Raw genomic sequence first — 16,147 nt, forward strand, 5'->3', positions numbered from 1 at the left:
GAAACCCAGTATGAACTGAAACCTCTTCCAAAAGAACATGATATGTGTTTGTGGATGCACAAAGTGGAAAGTCAAGAGACCTGGAATCTAATCCCGATTTCCACACAAGGAACAGGAAGGCAACAGAGAAAGAGCCAATTGCCAACACAGCATCCCTGGATGTCATGGTCTCTACCTCTGTGGATGTTCTGAAAGAAGGCAAGTAGTTGTCTCTATAGGGTGATTTCATCACTGCCTTGCCTGAAGATAGAGGAATAGGAATGAATTAACTGGCTGTCAAGGATCTTTAAATCAAGCCATTATTGAGTATCTTCTGTATACCCATCCCATGCTAAGTAATTAAGGAAAAGGAAAGAATCAAATAATTTTCAGTTGGTTCTATCCTAGATATAAAGCTCAGAGAGATGAATAGAATTACAGATTAATAATTGGATATAAAGATACAAGAATTGAGGAGAAGAATAGAGATTAAAACACAATCTGGGGGACAGCTGGGTATCTCAGTGGATTGAGAGCCAAACCTAGAGAGGGGAGGTCCTGGGTTCAAATCTAACCTCATACACTTCCTAGCTGTGTGACCCTGGGCAAGTCATTTGACCCCCATTGCCTATCCCTTACCACTCTTCGGCCTTGGAACCAATACATAAAAAAAAAAACCAACATAATCTACTTATCAGAGAAGATATAGACACTGCCTCAAGAGCTTCCCATCAAAATGGCAAAAGTTTCTGCAACAAATGGAAGGTAGTGGAGTAGCTTGGTGTCTCAGTGGATTGAGAGCCAGGACTAGAAAAGGGGGGGGGGGGGGAGGTCCTGGGTTCAAATCTGGAAGACTTTTTTTTTCTATTTCATAACACTTTTTTATTTTCACGGGCATTTTAGTTCCACTTACATTTTGCATTACATTGTTTATTCCTGTTACATAATTATTCCTAGCTGTGTAACCCTGGGCAAGTCACAAAACCCATTTGCCCAGGCCTTACTGCTCTTCTGCCTTGGAACCAATACACACTATTGATTCTAAGATGGAAGGTAAAGGCTTAATAAAAATACCTGTTTTTTTTTTTTTAATACAAGCTCTGCTGTTTACTAGCTGTATGACCTTGGGCAAGTCACTCCAAGCCTTTGGGCCTCAGGTTTCCTCATGTGTAAACTGAAGGAGGCAGATGAAATTCATTTGTTGTTTCTTTCCTCCTCTCCCTCTTTCCACTCGAATTCCTTCTTACTTCAACATTCTGTGGTTCTCTGACTTCAGGAAAGACCCCAGAGGGCTTGTGCTCTGCTCTGCTGTTCTCAAGTGACCAGGACTTGCCCTATCAAAGGGAAGGACCACAGAGCTTCCCAGGCAGGGGAACAGAAAAGTAGACAGGCTTGTGTGCACACTCCCCAGCACTCCCCAGCTTTTGGCTTCACTTCCTTACTCTTCTTATTGGAGGCCAGCTGTCTTCTAAGGTCAGAGTCGTGAGTCAGGGCTAAGGACTGCGAGCCAGAATCTGGGGGTTGGCTTTGAGAGCCTCAGTGTGAATCTTTCTTCAACTCCTCAGAGAGTGAGGACAGTATCTCCATAATGGCCGGTTGTAAATGGTCTAATTCTTGAAAGGGAACGCCCGGCCACGGGAGACACTGGCCCCCTGACTGTTTTCACCCAGGACCCTGGAAATCAGCTGAGAAGCAGCAAATATTGTGTTCCAGGAGACTGACTGTCAGCTTTGTTCCTTTCCCTCCTGGGTGGCAGGGTTGGAATCCCTCGATAAGCTCTGATCTACGTTCCTGGCACCTTCACATCCCTGCTGAAAACTCTTCCTTGAATCACTTTCCTGAAGGAAAAAAAATTTTTTTACCCATTTTGGAGAGACTAGATTCTGGTAATGAAGTCAACAAATATTTATTGAACACCTACTATGTGCCAGACATTGGGCTAAGTGCTGGGAACACAAAGAAAGACAAAAGCAGTTCCTGCCCACAAGGAACCTACAATCTAATAGGAGAGACAACAAATCAGAGAGTAGTCATAGCATGATAGAGTTGGAAGATGCTTGGAGATAACTTATGTATGGGAACTTCCTCAGAGAGTGTCCCTCGGGAAGGAAGGAAGGAAGAAAGGAAGGAAGGAAGGAAGGAAGGAAGGAAGGAAGGAAGGAAGGAAGGAAGGAAGGAAGGAAGGAAGGAAGGAAGGAAGGAAGGAAGGAAGGAAGGAAGGAAGGAAGGAAGGAAGGAAGGAAGGAAGGAAGGAAGGGAGGGAGGGAGGGAGGGAAGGAGAGAGAGAGAGAGAGAGAGAGAGAGAGAGAGAGAGAGAGAGAGAGAGAGAGAGAGAGAGAGAGAGAAGGAAAGAAAGAAAGAAAGGAAAGAAAGGAAGAAAGAAAGAAAGAAAGAAAGAAAGAAAGAAAGAAAGAAAGAAAGAAAGAAAGAAAGAAAGAAAGAAAGAAAGAAAGAAAGAAAGAAAGAAAGAAAGAAAGAAAGAAAGAAAGAAAGAAAGAAAGAAAGAAAGAAAGAAAGAAAGAAAGAAAGAAAGAAAGAAAGAAAGAAAGAAAGAAAGAAAGAAAGAAAAACCTAGGCTTCCATTCTTCCAGGCCAAGGCTCTTTCTGCTCCATCATGCTGCCTTCTCAGAACAGAATTTTGAATCTTAGAAGAATGGCAGCACCTTTCCTGGATGAGCAAATGACTGATAGGTGCCTGCCTTGGTTTCCCCCATCTGTCATCTATCCACAAAGTCCCCTGCCTAAAGATCTCTCTTCTCTAGTGGCTCCCTTCAGAGCTTTCTTGCTTTGGGACCAGCACTGTCTGATTCAGGGTCCATTAAAAATATATCCTTTACCCTCCAGGGGGAGAATACTCACTCCATAACTCCCACTTAGAGGTGCAAGAGTTTGGAGGCAGCAGGAGGGACCTGCGGACATTACTGGGAAAGAATTGCTAAGACTGGAGAGAAAGAAAACATTCTGAGAGAAACCTAGCCATAAGCCAGAATTATAGAATCAGAGACCCAGAGCTGAGGGGGACTGTAGGAATCACCCCATCTAATTAACCTTAGTTGACAGATGAGGAAACTGAGGCCCATTGAATCTAGACAGATTTTGAACCCAGGTCCTCAGCTGAACCCAGCTTTAGTGCCCTTTCCTTGGCTCCAAGCTGCCTGCCTGGGAACATTCTCCCTTGTTAAAAAAGATTACCCCACCACACCCTGCAAACACATAGTCCCACCCTGCAGGCTCCTCGCTGGGCCTGCAGGCCCCTGAGTATTACATCACCACAGATGACCAAGTGGGGCTGCAGGAAATGAGAGCCATACTGCTGACAAGCAGAAATTCCTCCTGGGAAAATAGTCCAAGAGAAAAGAGAAGCATTGTTCTTTCTAGACACAGACACAAAAGCCTGAACCAGGGAAGGGGCAGGCTGGGCTCACCTTAGCCTGGGGATCAAGGGGGAGCAGGACTAGGGGCTGGGGGGCCCTGGGGAGCAGCACTTAAGCCTTTGGTCCTAGAGACCCTCTCTTCCAGGCAGGAAGCGAAGGCTGCCCTATAGATAGAAAAACCTCAGAGTACCTCGTCTTTAATGCTATATTTATATTTATTATATATTCATTTATCATATTTACATCATATTTTACATTCATATAATATATTATTACATTTATATATTATATTGTTATATACTGCATTTATATGTTTATAGGAATATATTTCCATATTACAGAATGTATTATATTTATTATATATTCATATTATATTAACATATTTATAAATTTTATATTTATGCTATATAAGTGTATGTGTGGTTTCCATGATGAGAATGTAAGTTCTTTATTCTTTTTTCTTTTTTTCTTATATCTCTAGCACCTAGCACTGTGCCTGGCACATGATAGTAGCTTAATAAATAAATACTTGTTGGAATGATTGATAGACTTAGGACATCCAAGTCCTTATTCCAATCCACAAGGTATATGGTGGGACATTAGCTTAAAGAACTCTATACATGCCAGCTATTATCCTCATTTTTATGGCTGGCATTTATGAAGGACTCACCGTCCTAGAAGGGATGGGAAAAATGGGAAGGCAGAAATCCGTGGATGGTGTCCCAGTCCCAGCTCTGCCACTGAGTTCCTTAGTGATTTTTGACAAGTGCCTCCCCTTTTGTGGGCACCTTATAGGACAGGGCAAAGGGGCTAGGCTAGGTGTTCTCCATGGCAGCTTCCAGCTCCTGGATTCTATGACCCATGACCTAGGGGATAGGGTCCTCCTTTGGGGGCCTGGGAGGAAAGAGCATGAAAAAGACTTGCAAATAGTTCCTACATATCACCCAAATATTGCTATACGCAGTTGCCATCACGCAGGCAGGCACTGCCCGTAAGCATTGGTTGGCAAGATGTGGACTGTGCACCATCCATGCTCTCTTACTCAGAACCCTTTGTTATGACAGCATTTCAAGATGACCAGAGTGGGTTAAGGATTAATGTTGCTGCTACTGCTATTACTACTACAATTACTGATGAAGATGATGATGATGATAATTTCTTTGGGATAATTGGACCTATGATATCATCATTTTAGGAAGCTTTAGGGGAAAAACCCCTCTACCAATATAAATCAGCCCCTGCTCTCATATTTAGTCTTAGAGATTTGTCTGGGGAAAAACAAGATCTTCCTAAATCTCCATCCAATTGGCCATACATAGGGTAACCAATGGGCCTCCGACCCTGCGGTGAATTAAGGAGATGTCTACTCCAAGCATGCGAAGATTTGCCTTGATGGAATGAGTGGATGAAAGTAATTTGCTTCAATAGCCATGAAGAGCCTGAAGCAGGCACTGAAGAATGCTTAGAGCTTGGCCAGACCTCTGAAGACACCAGGGTCTTCCATTGCATCCCAGGCCATTGCCCACCATTTTGACTTTGGTCTTGCCACTGGACTTGGATGACTGATGACCTTGTGCAGTTCTGCCTCACTTAATCCAATTCACAAGCAGGTAGAGAGCTCACTGCTGATATTCTTGGTCCTCTGAGAACAAAGGGCAAACCACAACCAACTACTACCGCTGATATATAGATATCGATATTGATAGAGATATAGATATCTCAGTGATTTCAGGTTTGTAAAGTGCTTTTAGGCATTACCTTATTTAGCCCTCACAAGGCAGCAGAGCACGTAGGAAAGCAGGACAGCGTAGAAGCCGGAAGGCCAAGCTACAAAGTCAGGAAAACCTGGTTTCCCATCCTACCTCTGGGGCACACTGGCTGAGGGACTGCCCTCAGGAAGCTCTCTAAGAACATGAATTAGCCAGCAGTCTCCAGGCTGCCAAGATGGAGCGCTTTTCCACACCAGGACCCTCACATGGAGGAAATCCCAGCTCTGCCCCAGGCCTCCCACCTCCCCACACAACCCTGTTAATTCTGCAGAAGAGAAAACGGAAGCCCAGAGGAGTTCTGAGACTTGCCCTTAGAGAGAGGACTAATAGGTGTCTGGGGCTGAAGTTAGGGGGCTTCATCTGGGTGTGGGAGGCTCAAAGTCCGTCTGCTTTGCTCCCCAAGAAGGCAGACCGTCTCGCTTCAGGGAAGGCTTCTCAGAGCACAAAGGAGTACGTGGTCCTGTATGGGGAAACAGTGCTAGCTCTGATGATCTGTGAGTGGAGGCCCCAAGGAGGGAAATGATCTGTCCCAGGTCCCTGCTTGGAAATGCTGCTTCCCCTCCTGCCAAGAAGGCCACTGGAGTCTGGGGCCCCTTAGGAAATGAGGCAATCGTTCCAGAGGCCTTGGGTAATGTGGATCGTGTTAGCCAAGGCTCCCTTGCTGCCCCCCACCAGGATTAACCTCATCCTCACTCTCCAAGCTTTGCCTTCATTCCTGGAGGGTGAAGTCGTGCGAGCTGCTTTGGGAGAGGCCCCCAGTGAGTTATTGAGTGGACCTGGGCCCGGGGGGGGGGGGAGCGGGGGGCCAAAGGGGGTGGGACGGGAAGAGGACGTTCTCTGGCAAGGGTCCGAAAGCCAAAGCTTTAACGCGCCTTCCCCGTCAACCTGAACCAAGCAGCTGATGGAAGGTTCCCAGAGAGCCAGAGGGGAGGGACGGTAAGGAGAGAGCAATGGTGACTCACGGAGGTCGGCTCCCTCGCAGAGCCCTGGAATGTGAGAGCCCAGCTAGCCCTCACCCCTCGCTGTACTGAGGCCCAGAGAGGGAAAGTTACTGGGGTCACACAGCACAGCCAGAAGAAACATCGGGGTTCCCTCCATCCCGGGGACTTTCCCCTAAACTCCCTGGCTTTTGCGAGTGGTGCAGTCGGAGGCTTTCCATTGATCAGTCGTGTCCAACTCTTCACGGCCCCCTTTGGGTTGTTTTGTTCTGTTCTTGACAAAGATACAAGACGTGGTCCTCCACTGCCTTCTCCAGCTCATCTTACCAATAAGAAATGGAAGCGAACCGGAGATGCTACTGCTATCCCCATTTTACAGCTGAGGAGCCTGGGAGATGGCGCACGCAGAACAGAGAAGTGGGAGGGGAGGAGGACTGGTTAGAGGGTTAGAAATGGAGGATGGCGGCAGAAGGAGCCGCTGACGGCCGGGGCAGCTGCACCGAGGAGAGGGACCGCAAACCAGGCCTTGAAGGTCCAGGAGAGCAGACGAAGGAGAGGAGTGATGGAGGAAAGTGTGCTCAGGGGCAGAAAGAGGCCAGAGGGGGAAAAGGGGAGAGCAGGGTTGATCCGGGGCTTGGCCAAAAGCCCTGAAAAGAGGCCTTTCTGTTTTGAGCTCAAATGAAGGAAATGTTGTCAAAGCCAAAGCAAATCCAATAAAGGTCAGGCCCGGTGCCCGGACTAAGAATCCTGCCGGGTCAGCAGCCCTGGGACAAAGGGTTTTCCATGCTTCTTCCTCGGTTCACCCCATCTTGGGCATTTCCGGCTTCTGCAGATGGGCCAGATGGGTTCACTTCCTCTCTGGGGGACATTTGAAGAGCTCATCCTTCCTCACCCCCAGAATCCCTGGGCACCAAAGCCCTGGCAGGCTTGTCTTTGCTCCTTTCCCCTCCACTCTTTCCCTCCCTGGATCTGAACTGCAGATCTAGAACTGGGAGGGACCGCAGATGTTATCTAGTCCAACATTCTCATTCTACAGCAGGGGAAACTGAGGCCCAGGGAGGTGATGAGGTAGGATCACACATTGGTAGTTAAGTGCATTCGAACTGGAATCAGGAACATAGAGACACTCACCGAGCGGATTTTTCTGCCTCAGTTTCCTCCTGTATAAAATGAAGTTAATAATAATAGCACCTCCCTTCCAGGGTTTACATGAGGATAAAATAGTATAATATTCATAAAGCACTGTGTAAACCCAAAACTTTGGTCATAGAGCTAGGGTCATAGACAGGAGGAGTGAAATGATGAATTCTCCCTGGTTCTGCAGCCTCATGGTTGTATGTTTGGTGTGTTCAATAATTTTTCAATCATATCTTACTCTTCGTGACTCCATTTAGGGTTTTCTTAGTAGAGGTACTAGAATGTTTGCCATGTCCTTCTCCAGCTCATTTTACTGATAAGGAAACTGAGGCAAGCAGGGTTAACTTGTCCAGGGTCACCCAGCTAGTAAGTGTCTGAAACTAGATTTGAAACTCAAGAAAATGTGACTTTTGACCAAGAATGCTCTCCACCTCCAGAGAAGGAACTGTTGAAGTAAGAGGGATGCGGATCAAAGCAGACTATCTTTCACTTCAATGTATTTACGGTTTTATTTGGGGGTTTTGGCTTTGTCTGAGTATGCTCTTACAATAATAATGTAACATCATGGAAATGTGTTTTGCATGATAATAAAAATAAAATTTTAAACAATATAAATAAAATATTATATAATAGAAAATAAAATGGAAAATAATGAACTCAAGAAAATGAGTCATTCTGACTCCACACCTCTATCTGCTACACCATCTAACTGCCCTTGGTTCCAATGGTTGGAAGAGGAAGGAAATGTTCTTTGGAACCCAGACACCTTCCCCCATGCTTTGGATATTTGGGGTCTGGTCTTTGAACCTTTTTCTGCGGTTTGATAGGTATAAGGAACTCCTTTTGTGAAATCTCCCACCATTCATGCCCATTGGTACCACATCTATAACTTAAAGTCTTGGGGAATTGCCTGGGGCTACAAAGAAGTCCCATAGCTAACAAGTGCCAGATCCCTGCTCTTCCTACTGGAGTGTGAGATTGGCCCGTACTGGGCATTTAAATGGGTATACTAAATAAAATGGAAAAGGACGGAGCTAAATAAAATCAGTGCCTTGAGTCTGCCTGGGGATGGCAGTGATGGGGAAGCCCTGTTGGCCCAAGTCCTTGTTCACGTTGACTGTCTCTATTCCAGGTCTCCCCGATTTGGTACCTGATCCCAACTATGTACAGGCCTCTACCTATGTCCAAAGAGCCCACCTCTATTCCTTGCGATGTGCAGCAGAGGAAAAGTGTCTTGCCAGGTAAGATTCATGTGCCACAAGAACACCTGAGGGCTCAGTGGAAGGTAGTGTCAGGGACTCCTTTCCTTGGATTCTCGTCTTGCCCCAACTCCACCACTACTAACTCACTGTGTAGCCTTGGGTACCTCAAATGACTTCTTTGGGCTTAATTTATACACTCATCCACAATTCTTCTCTCTCTGAAAAGTATCAAAATTTTGCCTTCAAAATGCTCACGCCTTAGAATCAGGGTCTGAATTACCCAGAATGACAGAAATCCTCCCAATAAAGATAGGGGCTAAGCAGCACTCCATTCCACAACCATTTTGCCTTCACTAGGTTTTCTCATGTACTATCAGTTATCCATTTCATATATATCTCTTGGAGGAAGGGGTAAAAATTCAGTAAAATTCCCATAGCATTCACATCCCTTAAAGATGGAAGATGTGATTGTGGGATGGTTTTGTTGACGTTGGCTCTGGCAAGCCCCAAGGAGTAGAGGTGGTGAATGGAATTCAGTGGAAGAAGATAGGAACATCTTAGCTATATTTTATTTTATATATTGTATATTTATAATTATAAAATATATTGTGTGTACATGTATATTATATATTTAGGTACAATTATATTTTAAGGTGTATGCAGTTGATTCATTCATTGTGGGTAAACTATCTATTTTTTGGCCAAAGTCATTTAAAAAATAAACTATCTGCTCTCATTGCCTCTCACTTTTCTATCCCTTTTCATCTGCCTTCCACGCTCATCACTCAAATGAAACTGTCTTCTCCAAGATTACCCATAACCTCTTAATGGCCAACCCCAATGATTTCTTCTCCAACCTCATCCTTCTGGAGTCACTCTGCAACATCATACCCTGTTGACCAACCTTTTATCCCAAACACTCTCCAGGTTCTTAAGTCACTGGTTTCTCCTCATTCTTTTCCTACCTCTCCTAACACCTCTTCTTAGTCCCCTTTGCTGATTCTTTATGTTTGACCTCTTTTTTAGGAGGATATATCGAGGTTCATTCCAGAGACGATAAATCAGGCAGAATCAGTAGTTACTAATATCTTCTTGATCACCTTCCCCTCCATCCCAGAATACTGCTCTCCAACATTTTTTACTCCAGTTCTTTTAATGTCATCTCCTTTAGTAAAGAAAAATACTTTTAATGGGGATGTCTAGATAGCACAGTGGGAAGAGCGCCTGGTCTGACATTAAAAACTGGTCCCTCAAAGTTTTCAAACTAGTGTACATCCAGCACAGATTTCTTTTATGTGAATCTGATCTGATCCTGATCCAGATTTTTCCCAATTCTACCCACTCTAGTCCTAGACTACCATACTGGTCTACTTCCTTTCTTCCTGTCTCCCTCTATGGAGAGTTTGTCCCCATTTGGATTAAGCTCTCTGTTAATGTGCTGGCCGTCCCAGATCATTATGTTACTTCTGGGCATTGTGTTTTAAGTAAGACATTAATAAACTAGAAAGTATCCAGAGGAAGGTGGCCAAAATGATGAAAGTTCTAGAAATCATGTCACCACATACTTGGTTGGACTTAATGGACCTGAGATGAGTTGTAAAAGGCAGAAATACTATGTGCCCTATTTTCATACTTTTTTATTTCTGTTTTTATTGCATCAGACTATGAGGTCATAAAGCCAGAAAAAGTAACTGTGGCATAAATAAAAGGTTTAAAGCAATATGAAAACTAAATTTTTTTAATAATTAAGTTAAAGAAGTTATAAGAAAGGGACCTAATATTTCAAAGATAATCATAACCCTGCTATCCCCTATCAAAATCTATGGTATGCAGCTAGAGTGATTCTAAGAAGAAATTTTTTTGGCTTTAATTAATAAAAAGAAAAAGAAATATTAAATTAATTGTACTTAAAAACATTATGAATAAAATGTGCCAATATTCCAAAGGAAAGAAGAAAAGAGATATAATGGAAATAATGAATTGGATGGAAAAAGACTTTAATTATTAGAACCAAAAACTTTTTAAAAAGTTGACATTTTAGGAAACAATCTCATCAAAAAGACAAAAGGAAAGAGAAATGACTTATCACCAAGATAAATATAAAAAAGATCGTAAAATACAAAGGAAATTAATAATATTAGGAAATTTTGCATATAGATTAGAGGTTTTAAGTAAAATGAGTAACTTTGCAAAAATATTAATTACTAAAACCAACATAACAGGAAATAGATAAGCAAATTTCAAAGAAAGAAATCAGTCAAATCATCGTAAACTACCTTGCAAAAAATTACAAAGTGAAGTGGTATTTATAGAATTTTTCCCAATCTTTTCCAAAGAGCTTTGCTTTGCTACATAGAATGTTGCTAAATTTAGAAAAAGATGGGCTGGTACCCAGTTCATTTTATGAGGCTAATATGGTCTTGATTTTAAACCTTATAAAGACAATGTAAAAAGAAAATCTAGGCCAAACTCATTAATGAATATGGATGTGAAAATTCCAAATAAAATTAACAAATATAAAATACCACCACATTTTTAAAATTTCTTCATTGTAGCCAAGTGAAGTTTAATGCCAACAATATAAGAATGGCTCAATATTAGGAAAACTATAAACTATTAAAAAGAAAAATATTTTTAAATCATAATAACAGATTTATAAAATTCCTTCAATGAAATACAATATCTACTCATGGCTGTTGAGAAAGAAAAAAGCCTAAAAGGGATAAAATTCTTTTTCCTCCACATAAGAAGAACTATTTACTTAAATAGAGAAACAGCATTATATTCAATGAAGAAACAGGAGCATTTGAAAACAAAACAAAACAAAAATTTACTTTCTGTCTTAGAATGTGTACTCACTATAGGTTCTAAGGTTGAAGGGCAGTAAGGACTGGATATTTGGGATTGTGACTTGCCCAGGGTTACTCAGCTAGGGAGTATCTGAGCCATATTTGTACCTAGGTCTTTCAAACTTCAGACCAGGAATTCTTCCACTTTACCCATTAAACATATTTTTCTTTACTAAAAACAGGACTAAAACAAGGGTGTTCATTGTAGCCATTTCTATTCAACAATATTAGAGAAGCTAGAAATTATGATAATAAATTAAGGAGATTAACAAAGTAAATGAGATCAAAATATTCTTATTTTCAGGTGACATGAATACTTACATAGAAAAGCCATCACCAATTGAAACAAAAATTTTAAAAGACAATAAATGAATTGAATAAGGTTGCAGTATATAAGATAAATCCGTAAAAATTCTTGTATTCTTATATACTACAATTCAAGAGTAAGAATATATTATTTTAAGCAAAATCTCAATTTCCAGCAATAGCAAATTCTTATATATTTTTATGCATACATCTGGAAAATAACTTACATGAACATTACTTTTTAAAAAATAACTTTTTAAATATATCAGCAAATAAAAGGAGATACGAATAGTAGGAGTGAAATTCAGTGTTCATAGATGGGTCCGATCAAAAGAATTAAAAGATTATCCTCAATTAGTTTGTAGATTATCTGTAATACTAGCCAAAATATTGATATGTATCTTCATAATGTTAGGTAAAGTCATGTGTTATGGTGCAAAGTGCAGTGAACTTAGAGTTTGAAAACCTGGGTTGGAACTCCACCTCTGATGCTTACTACTTTAAGGGCTGGTTTGGGTTTTGTTTTTGTTTTTTTGTTTTTTAACATCCAGTCAATTCAGTCATGTCTGACTCTCCATGACCCCGGGAGGCAAATTCTTTCTGTACCTTCATTTCCTGAGGGGATTAGATTATATAATCTCTAAAGACCCTTCCAACTCTAAATGCCCTGATTTAATGACATTTATTTGGAAAAACTATCAAGCAACAATATTAAGGATTAACTTGAGAAAGGGAAAATAAAGCAATTTTAAAATTCAAAACTCTAGTTTCAAGGGAAAATATAGATTGGTAGAATAGAAGATAAATACTAGAACTAGAATCCGATGAATTCCAGTGATCGGTGTTTGCTGCATCGATACACAATAAAGCCAGAGAAAGGATTGATTATTTAATAACTATTGGAAAAATTGGCTGGTAGAAAAGAAATTGAGATTCTCAACTCACTCAATATTCCATTAAAAATTCCAGCTGGGTTATACAATAAAATGTCAGAAAACAAATTTTAAATAGTTGAAAGAAAAGAGAATTATTATTTTGGTTATAGAGGGTGAGCAGAAACATTTTTTAGTGTTAAACAAATAGAAGAAAGTTTTTGGAAATGAGTGGGCGAATTCAATTTCACAGAATTGGAAAAGTCTGTATGAAAAAAAAACAATAGGATCAAAAGAAAAATAGCAGATTGAGTAAAATACTTTCAATAAATAGAAGAAAAATTTTATATGAAAATGATACAAGTATTCAGTGGCAATACCTAATCACCATTTGATAAATTGACAAAAGGTTTGAGCCAATTATTTGCAAAAAAAAATGTTAAATATATTTTAAGGGATCACTTTTTTAAAAGTTCAGCACCCCTAATTATCAAAAATGCAAATTAAAACAACTATAAATTATTACTTCATCATGGAGGTAGTTGAAACAAGCAACAAAACTTAACATTAGCATGGTTGTGGAATAAAAGGTAGATTCATACATTGTTAGTGAAATTGCAGTTGGCAGAATCTTTTTTAGAGGGCAATTTGACAGTATAGATCATGAATCAAATATATATGATAAAGGGTATAAAACAATTATACCATTTGACCAGAATCCTATTATTGTGACTATACTGTTATTGTAAAGATACATCTGTTCATATGTTCGTGCATATTTAATCTTAATTTCTGTAATTTACAAAAGCCTCAGCTGAAATATCAGTTCTGCAATAAGTTTTTCTTAGCCTTGCACCATCTTATTGACACCCCCATTGATTATCTCCAGTTTAGTCTTTATCTTGTTTATATATAATTAGTTACATGTTGTCTCCCTTATTAGGCCAGCAGCTCTTTGAAAGCAGAGACTTTGTTTTTCCATTTCTTTGGATCCTCAATACTTAGCATAGTGTCTGGCACATAGTAGGTGCTTAAAATGTTTTGTTAACTTGATTCAAACAAGCTAAATTTCAGTGGTTGATGAATGGTTGAAAAAGATACGTTATATCAATTTAGAGTGATATTATATTACATGTATCAAAAATTTTAAGAACATAAAAGAAATTCAAATTGAAGAAATCGGGACCATGCTATTGTTAAAGCGATTTTCTTAATCTCTCCTTCTGTCTCCTTAAGAGGCTAGAGAAAAGAATTTCTGAGTAGATCAGAACTGACAGGAGTCAGTGAGCCAGAGCCAAAGATTCCATTACCAGGGCGACCAGGACTGAGGAGAGGAAGTAGCCTGTTAGCCCTCTGACAGGAAATTAGGGGGGAAAGTTGGTTAGTGAGGGGAAAAGGAAGCAGCCACTGAGGGAAAAAAGGTCTTTTGCCTCTAGGATCTCTAGAGAGCAGGAGGTCTTTCTCTGAGGCAAGGGGCTACTAGCAGTTGGCTACTGACAGATGGGCTTCTATAAAAAACTGACTGAAGGAATGGAGTGAGTGGTGGCTGTCTATTATTTTAGGGAGTTAGGTAGTTAGTGAATAATCTATAGATAGAGTAGAGTAGGTTAGGTCTGGTGTGCCAGGCAGAAGAACCTGTCCTCGGAAGACAGTTGGAGATAGTTTTAGGAAATTTTAGGTAGTTATTAGGAATTTTAGGTATATTTATAGTATATAAGTTTAGTGATCTCTCTTTCCTCTTTTCTATCTTTCTATCTGTACTTCTTTCTTAAATTAAACAAAGTTTCTGTTAAATTGCTCTCCTCACTTTGTCAAACTCCTTAATTTAACCCTTACAGTATGACTATATAAAAATGAATGTTAAAATTTGTTTTTATATATAATTGGCAAAATATTATTTAAAAAAAGAAATAATATATACACTATATATATATATGTATATATATATATATATATATATAATGTATACACAAATCCTGAGATCAAAATGGCCAGTGAACAAAGGTGGATATGGAAGGAGTGAGGAACAAGCTATTATGAACATATAGGAACAAAGAAGTTAATTTTTATATATATTTATAGATGTGCATTGAGTTCAGTATTACAAGCATTAATATTTGCTGTGCCAGACTCTGTATTAGGCACTGGAAATAGCAACTGACTTGGTATCCTTAGCTACTGATCCTGGAGTATTGATCTCCATATCTCTGATGATCTTAGTTTTTCTGTCCAACTGCTGTTCTGATAGGTGGTATTCTTGCACATCTGTTCTGTTGCTCCCATTAAGCAAGAAACTGAAAACTCTAAAATTTTCATTGACTTGGTAGCTTTCTAAGAAAACACAAACCCTTTCTAATGGCTTTTACAATCTGACCCTGATCAGCTGTATTATAAACACATAAATTATTGGGGCTAGAAGTGACCTTAGGGCTCATCTTGTTCAACCCCTACATTTTACCCATAAGGAAGATGATCTTAGAGAGGCCAGGTAATGTGTCTACATTAACACAGATGTTAAGTAGAAGAGCCAAAATCTGAACCTTGGTTTTCTAACTCTAAGTCATTATATCACCACATCATGTTGCTTCATATGGTATAGATTCGAAAGTAATAAGAGATCATCTGAATCAAAACCTTCATTTTGCAATTCAGGGGACTGAGGCCTAAAGAAGCCAAATATCTTGCCCGAGGTCACACAGGTCCACTGCCAGGATTTGGACCCCAATCCTCTGACTCTGAATGCAATTATCTTGCCATGTCTGGTTTTTTTTTTTTTTTGGCAATGATAGTCATAATGGTGTAGGACACTAAGATTTGTTCTTACTCTCATACAAATGGACCATTTGCCATCCTCTATTCTTGTGATGCTCATTACCATCCAGGAACCTTTATTCATGCCAGCCCCCATGCCTCAAATGGATTCCCTACCATTAAAATTTCTGCATTTCTTCAAGGACCAACTCCAAAGCCACCTCCTTCATGAAATATTCCCTTATCCTCCCAACACCTTCTTTGGGATACTATATGGTATTGAGGAAAAGCACTTATGAGAGGACTTAGATTTAATTTCAGCCTCTAATCATCATCAGCCATGTAACCTTAGGCAAGTCAGCCTCCCTGGACCTTATTTCATCTATAAAATGAGAGTATTGAACTCTCTGGCTTCTTATTCCCCTTCAATTCTAGATGTGTGATCCCTTGGTCTTTCTCCTTAAGTTTCTCATTGCAATTTTCATGTAACTCTCCTTTTCCCCATCACAATAGAAACAATAGATCACAATAAACACAAATGTGATGTTCATTTGTGTATATGACAGAAGCTTCAATGAATGCTTCATCTGAAGAGCCAGTCCCCTAATATTTTCCATCAATAATCATGACTCATTGTCCAAGTCCAAGTACCTGGAAAAGGTAACAATAGTAACAGTGATAATTCCTTTGATATTCTTCTATGTCCTTTTTCCTCCAGCACTGCCTATAGCCCTGAGGCTACTGACTATGATGTGCGCGTCTTGCTGAGGTTTCCCCAGCGGGTGAAGAACCAAGGCACAGCAGACTTTCTGCCCAACCGGCCCCGCCACACCTGGGAATGGCACAGTTGTCACCAGTAAGTAATGGTGCTTGGAAGCAGCAAGAGCTCATTGGGAAAGATAGGCAAATTGCATAAAGGCAGTTACCTCTAAACATCCTGGTAGCCTTCCTATTGGAAGTATCTCTTCCT

At 40.4% G+C, this 16,147-nt stretch overlaps 1 protein-coding gene across 1 annotated transcript in view; it reads left to right on the top strand.

The window, feature by feature from the left end:
- LOXL1 (lysyl oxidase like 1) overlaps positions 1–16,147 on the top strand; it is a 43,809-nt gene that overhangs the window by 19,344 nt on the left and 8,318 nt on the right. The window contains exons 2-3 of the mRNA XM_001379155.4: positions 8,330–8,438; positions 15,896–16,033. Coding sequence (XP_001379192.3) covers positions 8,330–8,438; positions 15,896–16,033 — 247 coding nt within the window. The remainder of the gene's footprint in view (positions 1–8,329; positions 8,439–15,895; positions 16,034–16,147) is intronic.

The sequence above is a fragment of the Monodelphis domestica genome, chromosome 1, assembly GCF_027887165.1.
Source record: "Monodelphis domestica isolate mMonDom1 chromosome 1, mMonDom1.pri, whole genome shotgun sequence".
Taxonomy (NCBI): domain Eukaryota; kingdom Metazoa; phylum Chordata; class Mammalia; order Didelphimorphia; family Didelphidae; genus Monodelphis; species Monodelphis domestica.